At 35.1% G+C, this 17372-nt stretch overlaps 2 protein-coding genes across 6 annotated transcripts; both read left to right on the top strand.

Moving 5' to 3' along the window:
- Positions 1–468: 468 nt before the first annotated feature.
- On the top strand, positions 469–8677 carry LOC132628250 (alpha-crystallin domain-containing protein 22.3-like). Of its 5 annotated transcripts, none has more exons than XR_009578073.1 (5): positions 469–616; positions 2869–3412; positions 5099–5260; positions 6997–7223; positions 7977–8677. XR_009578073.1 is itself a non-coding variant. In XM_060344018.1 (2 exons), exons 1-2 carry the CDS (start codon positions 7043–7045, stop codon positions 8234–8236), a joined length of 441 nt encoding a protein of 146 aa, XP_060200001.1. In that variant the 5' UTR covers positions 5267–7042; the 3' UTR covers positions 8237–8677. The 5 variants fall into 5 exon arrangements, 1 of the variants encoding a protein (XP_060200001.1); XR_009578072.1 differs by having other exon boundaries at positions 502–654; XR_009578074.1 differs by lacking the exon at positions 469–616 and adding an exon at positions 623–2200.
- A 1656-nt stretch (positions 8678–10333) lies between these two features.
- On the top strand, positions 10334–17207 carry LOC132624062 (probable endo-1,3(4)-beta-glucanase AFUB_029980). The gene is made up of 5 exons (XM_060338901.1): positions 10334–10569; positions 11528–12642; positions 13453–13529; positions 15428–15620; positions 16588–17207. Exons 2-5 carry the CDS (start codon positions 11538–11540, stop codon positions 16887–16889), a joined length of 1677 nt encoding a protein of 558 aa, XP_060194884.1. The 5' UTR covers positions 10334–10569; positions 11528–11537; the 3' UTR covers positions 16890–17207.
- The last annotated feature ends 165 nt before the right edge of the window (positions 17208–17372 follow it).

The following is a 17372-nucleotide window of genomic DNA, read 5'->3' as shown; positions in this document are numbered from 1 at the left end:
TTCCTATTTCGTTGGTATATCAACGAAATAAAAAAAAAATTATCCTATTTCGTTGATCCACCAACGAAATGCAAAATATATATATATATTCCAATTTCGTTTTTAGATGAACGAAATAAAAAAAAATTCATATATATTTTCCAATTTCGTTTTTAGATGAAATTAAAAAAAAATATTTTCCATATTTCATTTTTTTATTCACGAAATGCAAAAAAATAAATAAAAAAAATCAGTTATTTAATTCACGAAATACAAAAAAACAATCAGTTATATTTCGTGAATTATAACACGAAATGCAAAAAAAAAAAAAAAATTGTTGCATTTTGCTACACTTGTAGCGAAATGCAACTGACCGGAACAGTGCTGTGTGGTATAAAAAAAAACAATCTCTTTTGAGCTAATGACTGCAAAAATATGTCATTTTGGCTCCGGATTCAAATTTAATTGACAAATTTTTTACTAGGTATATACCGCAGTAGCACTTGTGTCCTCTCTCGTGGGGTTATCCAACTACGATTTTTTTAGAATTTCAATACACAGCGAGGACCGAGGAGACACGGCTTACGCTATATCAAGAAATACACGTACTTCCTAATTATCAAGAAAAGGGTCAATGGTAAAGTCCGAGATTTTGAAGAGGAGTTTGATTCTGGGGTTGTTCCATTTTTTCTCTTTTCCATATTTGTATACTTAGTTGATCAGTCTGAAATTAAGAGAACCCAATTGGCCATTGCAACATAAAGCTTCAATTTTTCTTTTTATTCTTATAAAGTTTGAAGCTTTTATGGTGGGTGTTAGAGGATAGGGCTCAGACCTTGATGTTTTTTCCTTTTTCTTTTTGACATTAAAGATGGTATTTTTTCTATTGTTGCAAGATTTTGTTTGTGTGCAGTTCATTTACTGAGTTGAACTTTGTTTAACTGGTTGTATGCAATTTTTGCTCTTTCTCATTTTGAAATTTTCAAAAAAAGGTATTTAAATTTAATTATCAAGTTAAACTTATTTGAATGGCCATTGAAGCTTTTTTCAAGTATCCATGTTGACAAAAAGCTCCAAGAATCTCAATTAATCTTTGTTGGAAGCATATACTTCTTAAGTTTTATCCAAACGTGGATCAGTTTGCATTTGAATTTGTTTTTTTTTTTAATTTACCTTGAAATTGTTTAGGCTGTGTTATTCTAGCTAATATTATTGCTTCATTCGGAAAAGGAAAAAAAAGAGAAGCTAAAGTAACTGAACATGTTCATCATTTCTGATTCTTCTCTTTGCCCTTTCTGCATAATCATTTGATCCAAAGTTTTGCAATGCTAGTTTAGGATGGAATTTGTAGTTGATCATTATGTTAGCAATCAAGTGAAGGAAAAACTAACTAATAGTAATACCTGATATAATGTGAACTGTTGAAAATAGTAAAGTTAAATGTTTACGTGTCTAGATTCAAATGTCTTTTAGTTATCCTAGGTGCATGGCCCTTTGTATTATCTAGGTGACTTTTATAATACTCCCTCCGGATCAAAAAGAGTGTTCACCTACTCATTTTCACACTCCTTAAGAAAATACTAACTCTTAAGCAAAAATAGGTAATTTGACAAAACTATCCATAATTAAATAGGTATTGGGATTTGATCACTTATACTTAATACGGCAATTTTGAAAGAATAAGGTTAATTGTTTTTTGATTTGGTAAGTGAACACTCTTTTTGAACCAAAAAATAAAGGTTAGTGGAAGATCTTTTTGATCCGAAGGGAGTATCAATGTTGTCAGGTTCAAGTGTATGTGTGAATGTACTTAACAAGTGTGAGTCTAGAAGACTCTAGTAGCACCTATATAAACCCTCTTTTTAGTGATGTTACGTAAGAGTGGAGTTTTCCTAATGATATGAATTGAGCTTAATGTTTATCTCCCTCTTCCTTCTTTGTGCCTATTATATTATCAAGATCCGCCTTATATTTCCAACATGAACAACGAATGAGACGTCTTTTCTTTTTCTAGTTTTGTCCCTATAATTTTATTATTTACAATATGTTGGTCAAACGTATTAATGCATCACACTTCTTTAGCTGAATGTGTTCCTAGGAATGCCTTTGAGAAATTGGTTGATGATACGGGAATTTGAACATAGCTTCTAGAAGTGGGCCATGCTTTGCAGCAGTGGCTAGTCGATGAAAGCTGTTTTTGTTAACGTCAACATTGAATGATGTAATGTGGTTCTCTATTTTGACATACTAGACCTGTTTTTGACATAAGTGTTTATTGGCCCAGGCTGGAGGTAGTTCCAGGTTTGCATGTGGATTGAACAGATAAAAGTGGTTTCCTATGATATTAATGCTAGTAAACCTATTTGGCTATTACGACGTTATGAGCTCATTTAGTTCTCCAGTTCTTCTAATTATATGTTTTCTCTTGCTAGTAAGGTTGATACCCAGCTTGTGAGTTAGTTTTTCTATTTGAATCCCTCCTTTCTAAGTATGCTGGTTGCATATGTGTAAATCAGGGTTAATGACTTGTAGAGCATCCGTTAAGTTCTGGTTAATGCTTTACACTGAGTGGGTTGCTTACGTTCAGGTTCAGTTCCTGTTAAACGTGTCATTAAACTCTCTTCATCTCTTTTCTTTATTATCTACCTCTTAACAGTAGGTATAACCAATAGTATATAGATACTAAAAGCACTTTTCCTTGGTATCTGCACATTCTGTAATAGACTGTTTATAGGTTATATGAAGTACTATGACATGCAGATTACGGTATTTCTCTGTATTTTTTTCATGCCCTAGGGTTCCTTCTTTTTTCAATTTTCAACCTTTTCTGGTAGTTGTTCTTTTTGGCCTTTTTCCTACCTGAGTTCTTCTAGCTTTTATTGTTGGCAGAATAAGTTGGATAAACATTGAAGGTTTATGGTATGCGTCTGGTGAAGACACTGTGAACATGGAAGTTAGTAAATGTCAAACATGTAATGCTTTACATCCTGAAAAGAAGGTTAAGAGAATAATTTGGAAGCGTTCCAAGGAGAAACCGAATGAGAAAGACGTATGTCGTTGATGAAGATGGAAGGCAATGTGAAAAAGAGGCCCCGTTCTGATTCAATGACCAGTGATTTAGACGGGCATGATGTCCCTTCTACCTCTTCCCAACTTGGAAGTATGTAATTTGTTGATCCTGTTGTCTTGAATGGAACAGCATGTGAAGGGGAAACTGGACCACCTGTTGGAGTTGTTGATATTGGTGTTAGCTTATCTGAATCTATGTTGCTTGGACTCTCCAACAATGTTGCCGCACCCATGTCAGATTCTCCAAAAATGCACTGCTTTTGGAGTATCCGACACGCACCCGTCCACATTTTTGAAGAGTCTGAGCAACACAGATCTGCATACTATTTTCGTATTGCTGTACCTGGAGTCAAGAAAGATCCTGGTTTGTTATCTTATCTTTAACTTATTGCCTTTTTTATTATCTGTTTGAATGTCTAATCTGCTTAAATTCTTAATCTGTGAAGATCCTGGAAGTTAATTTATTTCAAACTAATATTACAAAAGTTATAGTACTACGTCCAGATTGCAGAAGGACCTTAAACAAGAGTAATTCATGAAGCTTGTGCTTTGACCAATGCCACGCAGTTTCCCTTTGACTGACTTTGCTCTAATAGATGAATAAGGCCTTGCAAGTACAGTTCAAATGATTCCCTATTTCACTTTGGTCCAGATGAAGAAATAATCCACTTACAAGGATTTCTTTTCCATGATTGGAACCTAATCTTCTGAAGAAACTCACCTAAAAAAGCATTTTATATTGTCTAAGATAGCTTCTTGATTTATTTAAGGAGGCTGTCTTCTTCAGGATGCTAGAAGAAAAAAAATGAAAAAAAGAAGCTCCCACGCTCCCAGCAGAATGAATAACATGAAAAAGTTGAAATTTGAAACTCAGTCGTTAAGGTTCTTTTCTTTATAAGTTATTATCCTGAATTCATTAAAGGCAGCTTCATATACAAATACAAATGAAGTTATGTCGGACAGGAAGATAAAGGATCACCCTGATCTTCCATTTTCTCTTAAAATTTATATTGCTTGGACCCTCCAAAAATGTTATCGTGCTCATGTTGGATCCTCCAAAATACATACCTTTCGGAAGATCTTACATTTGGTGGTATTTTTGAAGAGTCCGAGCAACATAACCTAAAATTAATGTCTTTTTAAGCTAATTTCTTTATATATCTCTCACAGAGTCTTTGGGGCAAAAATAGTTTTGTTGTATGAAGAAATGGAAAACTGAATTTAATGAGTACTTCTAGTTTTTGGTTTACCTCAGCGTTGGAACATTCAAGAAGGTGGAGAGTTTTTAGGTTGAAGTTGGTTGATGTCATCGAGATTAGGCAACTAAACTGTTGGTTGTCTTTATTTCCTTTTGTTGTTTTGGCTTTTGTTTTTTCCTTTTGTATAAAAAAAAGAGTTTCATCTCATGTACAAGCAAAGATACATAACAGATTCAAACAGCCGAATGGCGGTAGAGATGTGTGTTTCCTTCAATGTAACAATTCAAGGTTGATTCAAAACGTCAGTCCTAGCTGGAACACTTGCTTTTCCATGCCTTCACCAGCTGCTATAAGAGTTAGGACACACTCACTTTGACACTCTTCTTCCATTTTCTCTTGGAATTTATATTTCTTGGACCCTCTAAAAATGTTATTGTACTCGCGTTGGATCCTCCAAAACTACATAGCCTTGGAAGACCTTACATTTGGTGATATTTTTGAGAGTCCAAGCAACGTAACTTAAAACTAATTTCTTTTTTTAAGCTAATGTCTTTATATATCTTTTTAGAGTCTTGGGGTTAGTCTTTGAGGAAAAAATGGATTTGCTGTATGAAGAGATGGAAAACTGAATTTAAAGAGTACTACTAGTTTTTGGTTTACCTCGGCGTTGGAACATTCAAGAAGGTGGAGAGTTTTTAGGTTGAAGTCGGTCAATGTCATCGAGATTAGGCAACTAAACTACTAGCTGTCTTTATTTCCTTTTGTTGTTTTGGCTTTTGTTTTTTTTGGTATATAAAAAAAAAAGAGTTTCATCTCATGTACAAACTAAGATACATAACTTATTCAAACAGCCAAATGGCAGCAGAGATGTGTGTTTTATTCAGTGTGGCAATTCAAGCTTGATTCAAAATGTCACTCCTAGCTGGGACACTTGCTTTTCCATGCCTTCACCAGCTGCTTTAAGAGTAAGGGTACACTCACTTTGACACGCTTCTTTGGGTGACTTCTACTAGGTAAATTCTTCTCTTTTCTCCTTCAATTGACCAAGTTTTTGCTTTACTCTACCTTGTGCTTCTATTCTCATGTGCATTTGATTCATCTTTTATTTCAAGTTTTCCCTTTTTGCTTTGTCTATCACTTATCTGATCATCTCTTTTGATCTGTTTCTTTGCTAACTTTTGGAGATTTTTAGGATCTAATTTTGATTCATTTTTCCCCTTATTATTTTGCGTTTGATACCTTTTGCGAAAATTTTTGATCTAGGTTCATCTTTTGGATATCAGGTAGATTTCCTTACAATCTTTGCCATGATTAAGAAGTTGAATTCTTTACTTGTTTTTGGTAATTGATCACATTAATTTCTTAAGGCCTGTTTGCTTACCTTCATTTGCTGCAAAAGAAGTTCAAATTTTTTATTAGCATGATGAACTTTGTATTTCATTCACCTGACTGGGTTTTGCTTACTCTACCTTGCTCACCTCCATTTGTTTTCTTCTTTACTTTAATCCTTCCCTTTTGGCTTTCTTATCTTATGATCTGTTAGTTTGCTATATCATCTCCAAGCACCAGGAGGAGTCATGCTAAACTTTAGAGCTTTTCAGGATTTGACTTTCAATTCATTTGCTTGTTATCTGATGCCAAGTCGATGATTTAAGATTTCTTGTCTAACATGTCGAGCTGGAGGAGATGGAAGTAGGGTAAAGCGGACCGGACAAATGCATAGGGCATTGCAATCTACTTGAGTTTTGTCTTAAAATTAGGGTAACTCAAAATATAAAATCTACGAGATTTCTGCTTTTGAAGGATCTAAACCACAGTACAACATTAAATTATAGACCTTAAGCATGTGTTCGGAAACAGCCTCCCTACCCCCCAAGGTAGGGGTAAGGTGTGCGTACACTTTACCGTCCCCAGACCACACATTGTGGGATTCCACTAGGTATGTTGTTGTTTTTTAAGCATGAGATTACGATTCATTATTTCGTAAATCCTCTTTGAAAAGTACAATAAATGCTGGTTAGTTAAGTTCAAGTACTAATGTCTGCTTTACTTTCGACACCAGTGCACAAATGCCGTTTACCTGAGAAATAAAGAAAACTACTCTTGACGTAAATCTAAGTCAAATAATTCCTTGTAAGAGAGATTTCACTAACCTCGCTGAATTCCCAAAATCCGTAATTCTTTTTTGTCCTAGAACCTTCCGTGAATTCCATTTACATTGATTCATTCCTTCGCTAGCTTAGTGTTTTGCCTTTGGAGAGCAAGATATAAAATTCTGCGTGTGTCCAAAAATGGCATTTAGTTCTTTATTTTAAAATTTTGTGCTTACAGTAGGTTAACAAGTACTGGAACTTCTTTACTGTTGTATGCATTAAAAGTTGGTATTTTGACTTCCTATGTTCTTATCTCTCAGTGGGTTGTTTACTTTCTTTGTGAAATAATTCCATGTTTTTTATATTCTGATTAGGAGATTGATTACAATTCAGAGAGTTCTTTTATCCTGATTCTTTTGAAACATTTAAGTTCACATTTACTTTTCCATTCCATGTATCCCTATCTTCTAACTGGCATGTTAACTCATAGCATACCTACGATATCGAGTTTATTGATGTTATTCAGAGCCAATCTTTTGTTTCTAACGACATCATATGGATATGAAGTTAGCTTTCGAGTTCCTTCCTGCGTTCCGGTATTGCAAGCTATGCATATTGTACAAGGTCTTAATAAACTTGAGTTTTCCTACCTGCAGGAAGGAATTTCGAAGGAAACGCTGGTGAAAGACTGAATACTTGAATATGCGTACAAAAAGGCCAGCGTGCTGCAAATATCCATATGAATGCGAACCAGAAGATGTCGTACAAACTGGAGCAGCCCAAGAGGGGAGAGCAGAATTTCCTAATGAGCCAGTGACTCTCTTTGTTACCAAAGATTCTTACAAGTATAAGGTTGTCCTGCCGGATGTCCTGAGAAACCTGTGTGAGTTCGTTTCCTTCTCGATAATACATTGAAAACATTTACTCTTAAGTGTGCTCTATCCATCAGTTTGATAAGCCGAGGTGAGTAATTCAGTAGATGAGATTAGGATTAAAGGCACTATCTCAACGCTTCTTTTACCTGGATTGCTGTTTCAAATAAAAGTTTGGCCTGCAGTAATGTAATCCGGAATAGCCTCTCTACCTACAAAGGTAGAGGTAACGTCTGCGTACACCCCGCCAAACCGCACTTGTGGGACCAAACTGGGTATGTTGTTATGGTAATGTAATCACGATTTCATTTGTAACTTAAACCAGCAAAGACATCTAAAAAGACCTTACAAAATGAAAATGCATTGACGGTTTTGCATTTCCAGAAAATTTGCATGTGCTTGCCTATAAAACTAGGTTAGAATCCATAATTGAAAAACCCCTCCTGCCATTTAACAGATGCGTACTCCAGTTATAGCGGCTGATTTGTTACCAGACTGTCCTCTAAAATCCCATTAGAGAGGAAATCTTTCTTTCTAGGGAGTATGTGTTTATTAAACCTAGCCTTACCTATCATCGGCTTATCTGCTTGAAGAGCTTATTCTTGATCAACTACAAATAGTACAGCGGATGCATTATCCAATAAAATACTGAATCATACTTGAAGAATTTTTTTAGAATTTGAATGCTGATGATAGTCATAATGCTGAAAATTTAGTTAAAGATTGAAGAAACAGAGAAATGACCAGTGAAAATTTAATTGCAGGCAAATTGTTGGTTGATGTTCAGTATAATGGGGAATTCAAGGTAGGAGGGATGGTAAGTGCTGGTGAAATAACAAGCACTGTGGCGCCAATTACGCTTATTAGAAACACTCGACGGATATTTCCTCCTGGTCACTTCACTATCAGTTTCACTTTGCCAATACCTGCTGATCCAGAGAGTTTAACAGCCTGGTTACTCTCAGATGGTGTTTTGGAAGTGTGTTGCTTGGAATTTCTGAAAGTGATGGCGATAGTGAGATGATTGAAATGTCCAGAAATCCGCCCTGGATAATCTGTTGCTTGTTTTTCTTATCCCATTGATGAGAATGATGTCTGGGGAAGTAGGAACTTCCGAATTTTCGCAACCAAACTCATGGGATGAGCAAGTGAAAGTTGTATATTTTGTGTACATGTAAGAGCCAAACGTATATTGGGTTCTTGTAAATGTGGCAGTGCTAGTTTTTGCAAAACTATCAGCTATTTTTGCGTTGTAACTAACTATCATATTGCTGAAGCACTTCAATGTTGGAAGTGACCAAATGTATTTTGCTTTCTTGTAAATGTAGTGGTCACCTTTTCTGTACAAGTAAGCTTCAAAGTTACTAAGTAGCAAGTAAATATTTTGGTGTTGAACAATGCCACATTCAAAGTTGTACTTTTCATGGATATAAATATAGTTCTGGTATCTTTTCTTCTGTTTAGACATCATAGATGAGTGTTGGATCTTATACATGATTGGCAATTATTGCTTAGTTAACAAATTATACTTGGATTTGTTATAATGATGACATGAGTTGAGCAAAAATGAAATAGTAAAAATTCATATGTTTGGAACAAGGCATGTTGTTAACAAAATTTCCAAGCAACTCATTATCAATTTAACGTTTTGTAAAGTTAGTACTATATAAAATTGTTAAAGTGAGAATTGTCACCACTAGGTATAAGAAATATTATTAACTCAGGCGCCTGCGAAAAGGATTCCACTTATCAACTAAGTATGTAATATTTTGTCACTCCACTATCAAAAAAATCAAAAGACTTCAAGAGACAATACATGCATAAATTTTGGTTTGAATTTGTTTCTTTAACTGTTTGAGAAAGAAAACTATCATATTTAGAAATTAGATCAAAATTCTTTGTATGATATTTAGAAAGTAAGTGATCAATTATAGTAAAAGATTAGTTAAACCATGTAATTAGTACTAGGATCTTGATTAAAAGAACAATTTTAGTAAGAAAATGATTGGTTAAAAATAATACGAAGTATTTTTTTCTGTACATGAGAGAATGATGAATTTGTGAAAAGCAAACAAGTGAAAGTTACGCAATGTAAATTTAAATACTAAAGATTTTATAGTAAAATAATTATAACCTTACCTTTACTTGTCCACTCTTTCATTTGCTTTTGGTGTAATATGAAAATGATTTACTCATTATGCTAAACTAATAAATACATACATATCATTACCAAACTATAGTCAAATAATTACTCTCTTACCTAATAAATAAAAAAGAATTTCCAAAATTCTTGAATCTTTTTAAGGGAAAAGGTGCGAATATACCCCTCAACTTTGAGATCTAGAGCAGATATACCCCCGTTATAAAAGTGGTGTAAATATACCCCTGCCGTTACAAAATAGTGCAAATATACCCTTTTTGCTGACGGATTTTTTTTTAAAATCATTTAGTTTATTTTTTAATTAATAAAGATACGACGTGGTTTGAAAAAAAAAAAAATCTACCCATTTTTTTTAGTAGACATATTTTTCTAAACTCACATGATACTTTTTTTTTTGGTGGGTCGGGTCTGGTTCGTTTAAAAAAATGGGTAGACTTATTCTTTTTAAATCCACGGAGATATTTTTTTAAACAAATTAGACTCGAACCACAAGAAAAAAAATTACCATGTGGCATTAGAAAAATATGTCTACTCAAAAAAAAAAAGTAGACTTTGTTTTAAAGCAACATGACATTTTTTTAATTAAAAAATAAGCTAAATGTTTTTTTTTTTAAATCTTTTTAGCAAAAAGGGTATATTTGCACTATTTGTGTAAGGGCAAGGGTATATTTGCACCATTTTATAACAACAAGGGTACATATACACCACTTTTTTAACGGGGAGTATTTCGCTCTAAATCGCAAAGTTTGGGGGTATATTTGCACCTTTTCCCTTTTTTTAATGATAAAACGTGATCAGTCCCTTGTTCTGAGTGCAACATATGAAATAAACGAAAAGAGTAAGTAATAAACTAATAAAAAGACTGAAACATAAGCTAAATACAAGAAAAGATACGAATAGATGCGTCCGCCCCCTATATATTTGATACTTTCTTCTACAATGAAACTAATAACCCTAACCCCGTTAGTCATCCTATCAATTACTCGTCGATAAAAAAAAAAGAGTAAATTCAGCTAATCCTCTTATCCCACCAACCAAGATTCTTGTATAAAAAGCATCTATGTAAGATGCCATTGAGAATTTTGTCCCACAGAATTCTCTTAGTAGTCAAGAGATCGATCTTAGGATATCTGCAAAGGTAGAAGGTAGATACTACTTTGATTCAAATTCGGGCAGAGGAAGACTGATTTAGAGGGGTAGGCATTCCCGTTCGCGCTAGACATTTCATTTGTTCATTCTATACCTATAAAATAATTTTTCCCTCCTATTCTTTGACTTGTCCTTGTTATCTTGCGGTTCTTCACTATTTTCAGTAAGACAAATAATCTTTTTTCTTTGTTTTTTCATTCTGTTTTCTTAGTTTTAATGATTTTCAAGGTTTTCTATAAATCTTTTTATGTTTTCCTATTAGAAAAACATAAATTTTTAATGTTCATTTTTTTTTTGTCTTAGGCTGTTTCTTTTGCAATTCTCTTTTTTTATTTGCTTGATCTGTTTGAAAATTCTACATTAGTTAATTGAGAAATTAGAACCCTAACCAACGTCTTGGATTTTGGATTTTCTCCCCAACCTAGATTAGGGGGTCTTTAGATCGTAGCTTGCAGCTGAAAAAGGTTGCTAGGCTAGAGCGGCTCGTTTCGCTCTTCAAACTCCGCTCCCATTTTCTTTGTTCACGAGTTTGCTAAGTGTAGATTACAGTAAAGTAATATCATACTAATAACTGGGGGAGCACAAAGCATTAGGTGTAAAAAATTGTTTGAGTTGTTTTTTTTTTTTGTTACTTTATATTTTTTGAGTTTCATGTAAATCTTCTTATGTTTCTCTATAAGAAAATAAGATAAGTTTTGAATGTTGATTGTTTCCGTCTTATGCTATTTTTTCTGCAATTTTTATTTTTTAGTTTGCTTGATCTGTTAGATTTTTTTTGAAAATTCCGCATTACTCATGGTGTTTAAACTAAAACTTAAAGGAGTAGTTTTTGCAAGTTTATGTAGTTGGATTGAGAAATTCTCTTCGTTCATTTGGGTTGCTAAATGTAGAATTCAGTAGATAAATTTAGTTTGATTCTTGATTTATGATTTTATTAAGCTTATGAATGTTTTTGTTATTAAGAATTAGAAAAGATGACTAATTTTTACGTGGTCCTTTTCTCAGGTAATACAAAATGTCCACACCAACGAATTCAGACCAGCCCCCGATCGCTGCTGGCGCTGCCTCTCCCGAGGGTCTTGCACCGATGATTGAGAGTATGCGTTGTGCCCTCATCGGTGAAGAATCTCCTTTCTTTCCATCACTGCGCCCACGGGTGGAGTATTCTACCGCCGACAATGCCGAGTTGTCACAGACAAAAAGGAGAATATTCCCCGAGTTGTCACCGAGCGAACACAACGTACAAGAGTCCACGCCAGCTCCTCTCCCAGTCGCCGCTACCACTCCACCCGCAGTCATTTTATCGCCCCAAGGGGCAGTTGCTTCTGCACCTGGGGCAATTTCTTCTACAACTGCCCAAGGCGAAGTTGCTTTTGCGGCTGCCCAAGAGGCAGTTGCTTCTACGGCTGCCCAACTTGGGGCAGTTGCTTCTACGGCTACTCAAGGGGAAGTTGCTTTTGCGGCTGCCGAAGGGGCAGTTACTTCTGCGGCTGCCCAAGGGGCAGTTACTTCTGCGGCTACCCAACCTGGGACAGTTGCTTCTACCGCCACCACTCCGCCCACAGGCATTTTATCGCTCCAGGGGGTTGTTGCTTCTGCCGAGGTTGTTGCCACTCCACCCACCAACATTTTATCACCCCAAGAAGGAGTTGCTTCTGCCGCTGCCGCTTCTGCGGCTACCCAATCTGGGGCAGCCTCAGTGTCTGCCCAACCTGGGGTAGTTGCTTCTGTGGCGTCCCAACCTGAGACAGCCTCGGTGTCTTTCCACCCTGGAGCAACTTCGGTGCCTGGCCAACCTCGGGCAGCCTCAGTGCCTGCCCAACCTGGGGTAATTGCTTCTGTGGGGTCCCAACTTGGGGCAGCCTCCGTGTCTTTCCACCCGGGAGCAACCTCGGTGCCTGGCCAACCTGGGGCAGCCTCAGTGCCTGCCCAACATGGGGTAGTTGCTTCTGCAACTGCCCAACCTGGGGCAGCCTCGGTGTCTTTCCACCCAGGAGCAGCCTCGGTGCCTGGCCAAACTGGGGCAGCCTCAACGTTTTCTGGGAAGAGACCTCGAGGTAGACCCGTTGGTTCCAAGAACAAGCAAAAATCGAAACCACAACCGAAACCTATAACTGTTGGTAAATCCCTACAATCTCTCTCCTGTCTCTTATGTTGTAACATTATAATAGTATACCTTAAATAGATGTTTATTTTGCTTATATATGGTTCAATAAAGCATGCTCACATGTCTTAGAACGTTTGTTGGTTGGTTCTTTAGATAACAGATTCTTTGACATGTTCTTTTGTCTCCCTCTAGGGATAATTTTTCCGTTTACAATAGTTTGGTCTTGGTTGGTCATTTTTTGAGCTGATATAAAACATATACGGACATTAGATAATACTCCTTCTGTGTCATATTACTTGTCCACTTTCCTTTTTTAAAAGTCAATCTATATAAATTTTGACCAACATTTTTATATTTTTTTTTCCCACCATATTAATATGAGCATATTGCAACTTGTAGTACTTTTTATAAAGTTTTTGAATATCTAAATTATACTTTTAAATTGATCTAATTCAATTTAGCTCTAAAGATAGTCAACGTGACTTTCGAAAAGCGAAACAGGACAACTAATATGGGACAGAGGCAGTATATCTGACTGACTTAAGGATCGCATAAAAGAAGATGACCAATATGCCCTTCTGTGCTCATAGTTGCAATTTTAATGTGTTTTATTATTTCATTGATAGATGAGGGATTGACGGCCAATACCATGCTTATGCATGTGATTTTCTTACTTGTTATATTCCTTTTATGTTTGTAATTCTTTTCTTTTGGTTAAATCTTGACAGTAATTAAAGAAGGTACTGTACTTATAAATGCTTCACTGTTATTAGCTACGGTTCTTTGAAAATTATTTGGCTTGACAATGCAAAAATTCTTTCAGATGGAGCTCGGGAAATTGTTTCAGGATCAGCAATTTCTAGATTTACACCACATGAATTTTTTGTGAAAGCCGGAGAGGTAACTCTTTAACCTTTTTGTTTGATTCCCTTAATGCGATGGAAGTCAAGATGATCCTTGAATTCAACTGTTCTAATCATTTTCGAGTTGTCATATTAAGGATAGGACAAAGCTGGCTTAGCTCTGATCTTTATAGTGAAAAGACATTCCTCTTTTTTATTTGAATATTGTGTTAATAATTGGGGGAGAACATAGAATTTGGTATAAAAAAATTGTTAAAAAGATCTGAGTTTAAGGTTACAAATAGTGATAACCTAGAGTGCCATTTGAAAATTTTCATGTTATATATAACTCTCTTTTCGAGTTCTAGCAATTGTTTAAATATTTTCTTTTTCGACAAGTAATACACCCCTAACATAATAGAAACAGTAACTCCATAACACCGTTTCAATTAAATAATGTTTTTAAAAAGGAAAGAGAATGAATGCATGGCAGCTGGTGGATCAAGTAACAGAGAAAAAGGAAACTAAGGAGAAAGAAGATCTTTTTCCATTTATAGATACAATGTGAAAATGTCGTTGGCTTATAAATCAACATTAATATCCAAAATCAATATTATCTTTGGATTTTGATATTACTAGCTTGTTGGTTACTTTATGAAACTATTTCTCTTTGTTCGCTAAATGGAGTAAGTAATAGTTATGAAAACCACACTCCAGGAGCTCTAATTAATAGATTTTGACTTATAAATAGGTGATTCAGCACTTTTTTTCTTAGCCCCCGTTTGGCAATAAGAATTATTCACTTTATTCCGGAAATTTTTTTCACTTTTTTTCGGAATCAGCGTTTGGCCATGAGAATTCCAAATACAACTTCAAGTTGTATTCCGGAATATCAAAAACTCAAAAAACTTGTTTTTCAAAAGTTTTTCATTTTTTTCACTTTTTTACAACTACATTTCACCAAAAACTATAATTTCAAAAATTATGGCCAAACACAACTCCAACTCCAACTCAAAATTCCAAAAAAAAAAACGATTTTTTTTATATCTATGGACAAACGAGGCCTTAGTTAACTTTATCCTGAATGGTTATATGTACATACCTTGTGATACAGGATGATTGACTTTTTGGTAACTACTTTAATTCTTGAATAATATACTATTTCTATATGTATATTTTCTAAATTGATATGCCTTGTCCGGCATAAATTATGTAGTATCTAATTTATTGGGTAGAGGTTTAAAGAACTTTTGCCTTGTCTAGTATAAGTTCTGTAGGAACTAAGTTAGGCCTCGTAAGGCATAACTTGTGGGTTTTGAACTGAACTTATATTTCTATCGGCATAAGTTTTTTAGGAATTAAGCGGGCATGACTTGTTATGCCTTGTAAGGCATAACTTGTATTATATTATTATACGAAAATATAAACTTATGACGGTCTTTTTTGTTTTTAATGTCATTGATATTTTCGGTCACTTTTTTGTTATTTAAAGTGTTGAAGAACAAAAATTAAAGACGCTATGTGTTTAATATCGGCGGCCAAATTGATTCATTCCTCGGGCCTCTCTATAGTTCGGCCCACCAGACATATTTAACTTCAAACAAATAAAAGTCTGGAATCTAAAATCAGGGTTTGTCAAGCAGAATAGCTTTATGTTAGGGAGAGTTTTTTGAGCTGAAACTTAACAAAATTAGTTCTCTTTTAGTTTCTGCTATCTTTTTGTTGTCAGAATCACACTCTTCTGATCTGTAGCTTCAAATTGAATCCTACAAAGTGAACGAGATGTTCAATACATATTTAACTGCATCAACAGGGAATTTCTCTATGCATTTCTCAGAGGCTAACTTTTTTGTCTTAAAGCTTTCTTGCTTAACACATCCGTAAGCATGAATCTAGAAATAACTGCAGAGTCACCTCACACTTTTGAAGCTAAAGTCGTTATCTTATAACCTGCAGGGAGGTAACTTGCTTGGCACGGCTGTAAGCACGAATTCAGAAGAACATGCAAAGTCTCATACCAAACCAGTTATCACTCTAACTGGGGCTGCTGAAAAATGTGCAATTGGACCGCCTCTTGGTTTGGTTGACATAGGCGAAAGTGAAAATGCATATCTTTTTCGTGTTGCACTTCCTGGCGTGAGACACAAATGTAAGTACTTTTACTGTTACTATTGTTTATTTTGTATGGTGAGTATACTTAATGGGTGCAATACGTACTGTTACTATTGTTTATTTTGTATGGTGAGTATACTTAATGGGTGCATTACGTACTAACTATGTTTATGCATACAAGTACTTGATAATCTCATCGTGAACCTGAAATTACTTTATGAACCTCTAAGTTAAGCTTTAGCATAGACACATGAGATTAAATTCTTTCATCATAATATGTTGATTCTGAAATGAGTCATTCTTAGAAGCTGGAATATAAGAATGTCATGGTTGGCTCAAGGGTTGACTTTTAAGGCATGCTTATTAGGAACTAAATTCACGTGCCCGGTTATCAAGTTACAGGTTTTAGCATAATGTGAAACTAAATATGTGGATTCAACCAAAAGTTGTTACCACTAAATCAAAAGGTATCAAGTCACATAGTTCAGTTCTACATTATTCCCTTTGTTTCATTATAAGTTGTCTTATTCTTAAAGTAGTTAAGTAAACTCTAGCTTTGAAGCTATATTATATTTAATTTAGTAAAAAATTCTATATTGAACTTGATATTATAATGGGTAGGGCTGCAGGATGCTAATCTACTGGACGTTTGGACTAATCAGTATTGGGCACATATAATATCTGTAGGGCTAAATCTAAGGTATAAAAATTTCGATTTTCGGATGTCCGAAGTACTAAAACCGATATCCAAAAATTTTAAAATTAAAATCCGAAATCCAATCCATAATCCAAAAATCTAAACCAAATATCGGATTTCGGATTGGCCCAACCTATGCCCACACCTACTCAGAACTATAAACACTTGCTATGCGGTGATAAAACAATTAACATTAGGTTTTGGTAAATTTGTATTCAAATTTGTGCAAGAGAATCGTATTTACTTAAATCCAGGTAAACTTTGAACGAATGGAATTTAACAATCATTTGATGTGTATACTGTACAGGTAATATAAAATGTGACATACAGAGAGAAGGGAGAGTCCGGATAGAAGGTGTGGTTGCAGAGAGTGAGGTTTTGAAAAAGTCACCCAAGGGTTATGAGATGAAAGTTCAGCAGCTTTCTCCTCCTGGTCCTTTTACTGTATCGTTCAGTTTGCCAGGACCTGTTGATCCCAGACTATGTTCCCCACATTTTAGAGCAGATGGCATTCTGGAAGTCATTGTAATGAAATACCGGATACCTCTTGTTTCAGCTGAAGGTTTGCCCGAGAATTGGTACAATGGCTCTTTCACCCCAGCTCCTTGAATTCCAGTTGGTTCACCTTCCCCTAAGAAACATGGGATTAATTTGTTTCGTAACTTTTCTCATGAATATAGCACAACATTAACAACTTACCAACTTCTGGGGGCCATACCTGTACAACAAGGGATTTTGCATTATATGTTTCATTGGAAATTTTGGCTATGCTGACTTGATTTTGAACGAAGTGTACTTTTGTGGACATCTTTTCCATCTTTATCTTGGTCTATGTTTTCTATGTCTACCATCAGCTTAATGCGAGTCCACTATTTGCCTGACAAGATTTTTTAAGAATTCAGCTACATGATATATATCTAAATGCTGTTGATGTCTCGAGTGAGCTCTAGTTTATACAGTATGATACTATGTTTCACCGAAGTTTCTGCACAGAATGCTGTTTCCTCACATCCTTATATGGTGAAGTATGTGATCGACAGCCTGATGCAGTACATTGTGTATAAAATTTGATTTTGATAAGTATCTATTTTT

The sequence above is a fragment of the Lycium barbarum genome, chromosome 2 (genome assembly GCF_019175385.1).
Source record: "Lycium barbarum isolate Lr01 chromosome 2, ASM1917538v2, whole genome shotgun sequence".
Classification (NCBI taxonomy): domain Eukaryota; kingdom Viridiplantae; phylum Streptophyta; class Magnoliopsida; order Solanales; family Solanaceae; genus Lycium; species Lycium barbarum.
The sequence above is the reverse complement of the archived record's forward strand: the minus strand, read 5'-3'. Positions and strand labels throughout refer to the sequence as shown.

Bases quoted from the DNA above. Each gene is read 5' to 3' on its own strand.
- LOC132628250 (XM_060344018.1), top strand. From the start codon at position 7,043: ATGCGTACAAAAAGGCCAGCGTGCTGCAAATATCCATATGAATGCGAA. The intron at 7,224-7,976 runs GTGAGTTCGTTT...ATTTAATTGCAG, and splicing joins GGATGTCCTGAGAAACCTGT to GCAAATTGTTGGTTGATGTT.
- LOC132624062 (XM_060338901.1), top strand. From the start codon at position 11,538: ATGTCCACACCAACGAATTCAGACCAGCCCCCGATCGCTGCTGGCGCT. The intron at 13,530-15,427 runs GTAACTCTTTAA...TATAACCTGCAG, and splicing joins TTTTTGTGAAAGCCGGAGAG to GGAGGTAACTTGCTTGGCAC. The intron at 15,621-16,587 runs GTAAGTACTTTT...TATACTGTACAG, and splicing joins TCCTGGCGTGAGACACAAAT to GTAATATAAAATGTGACATA.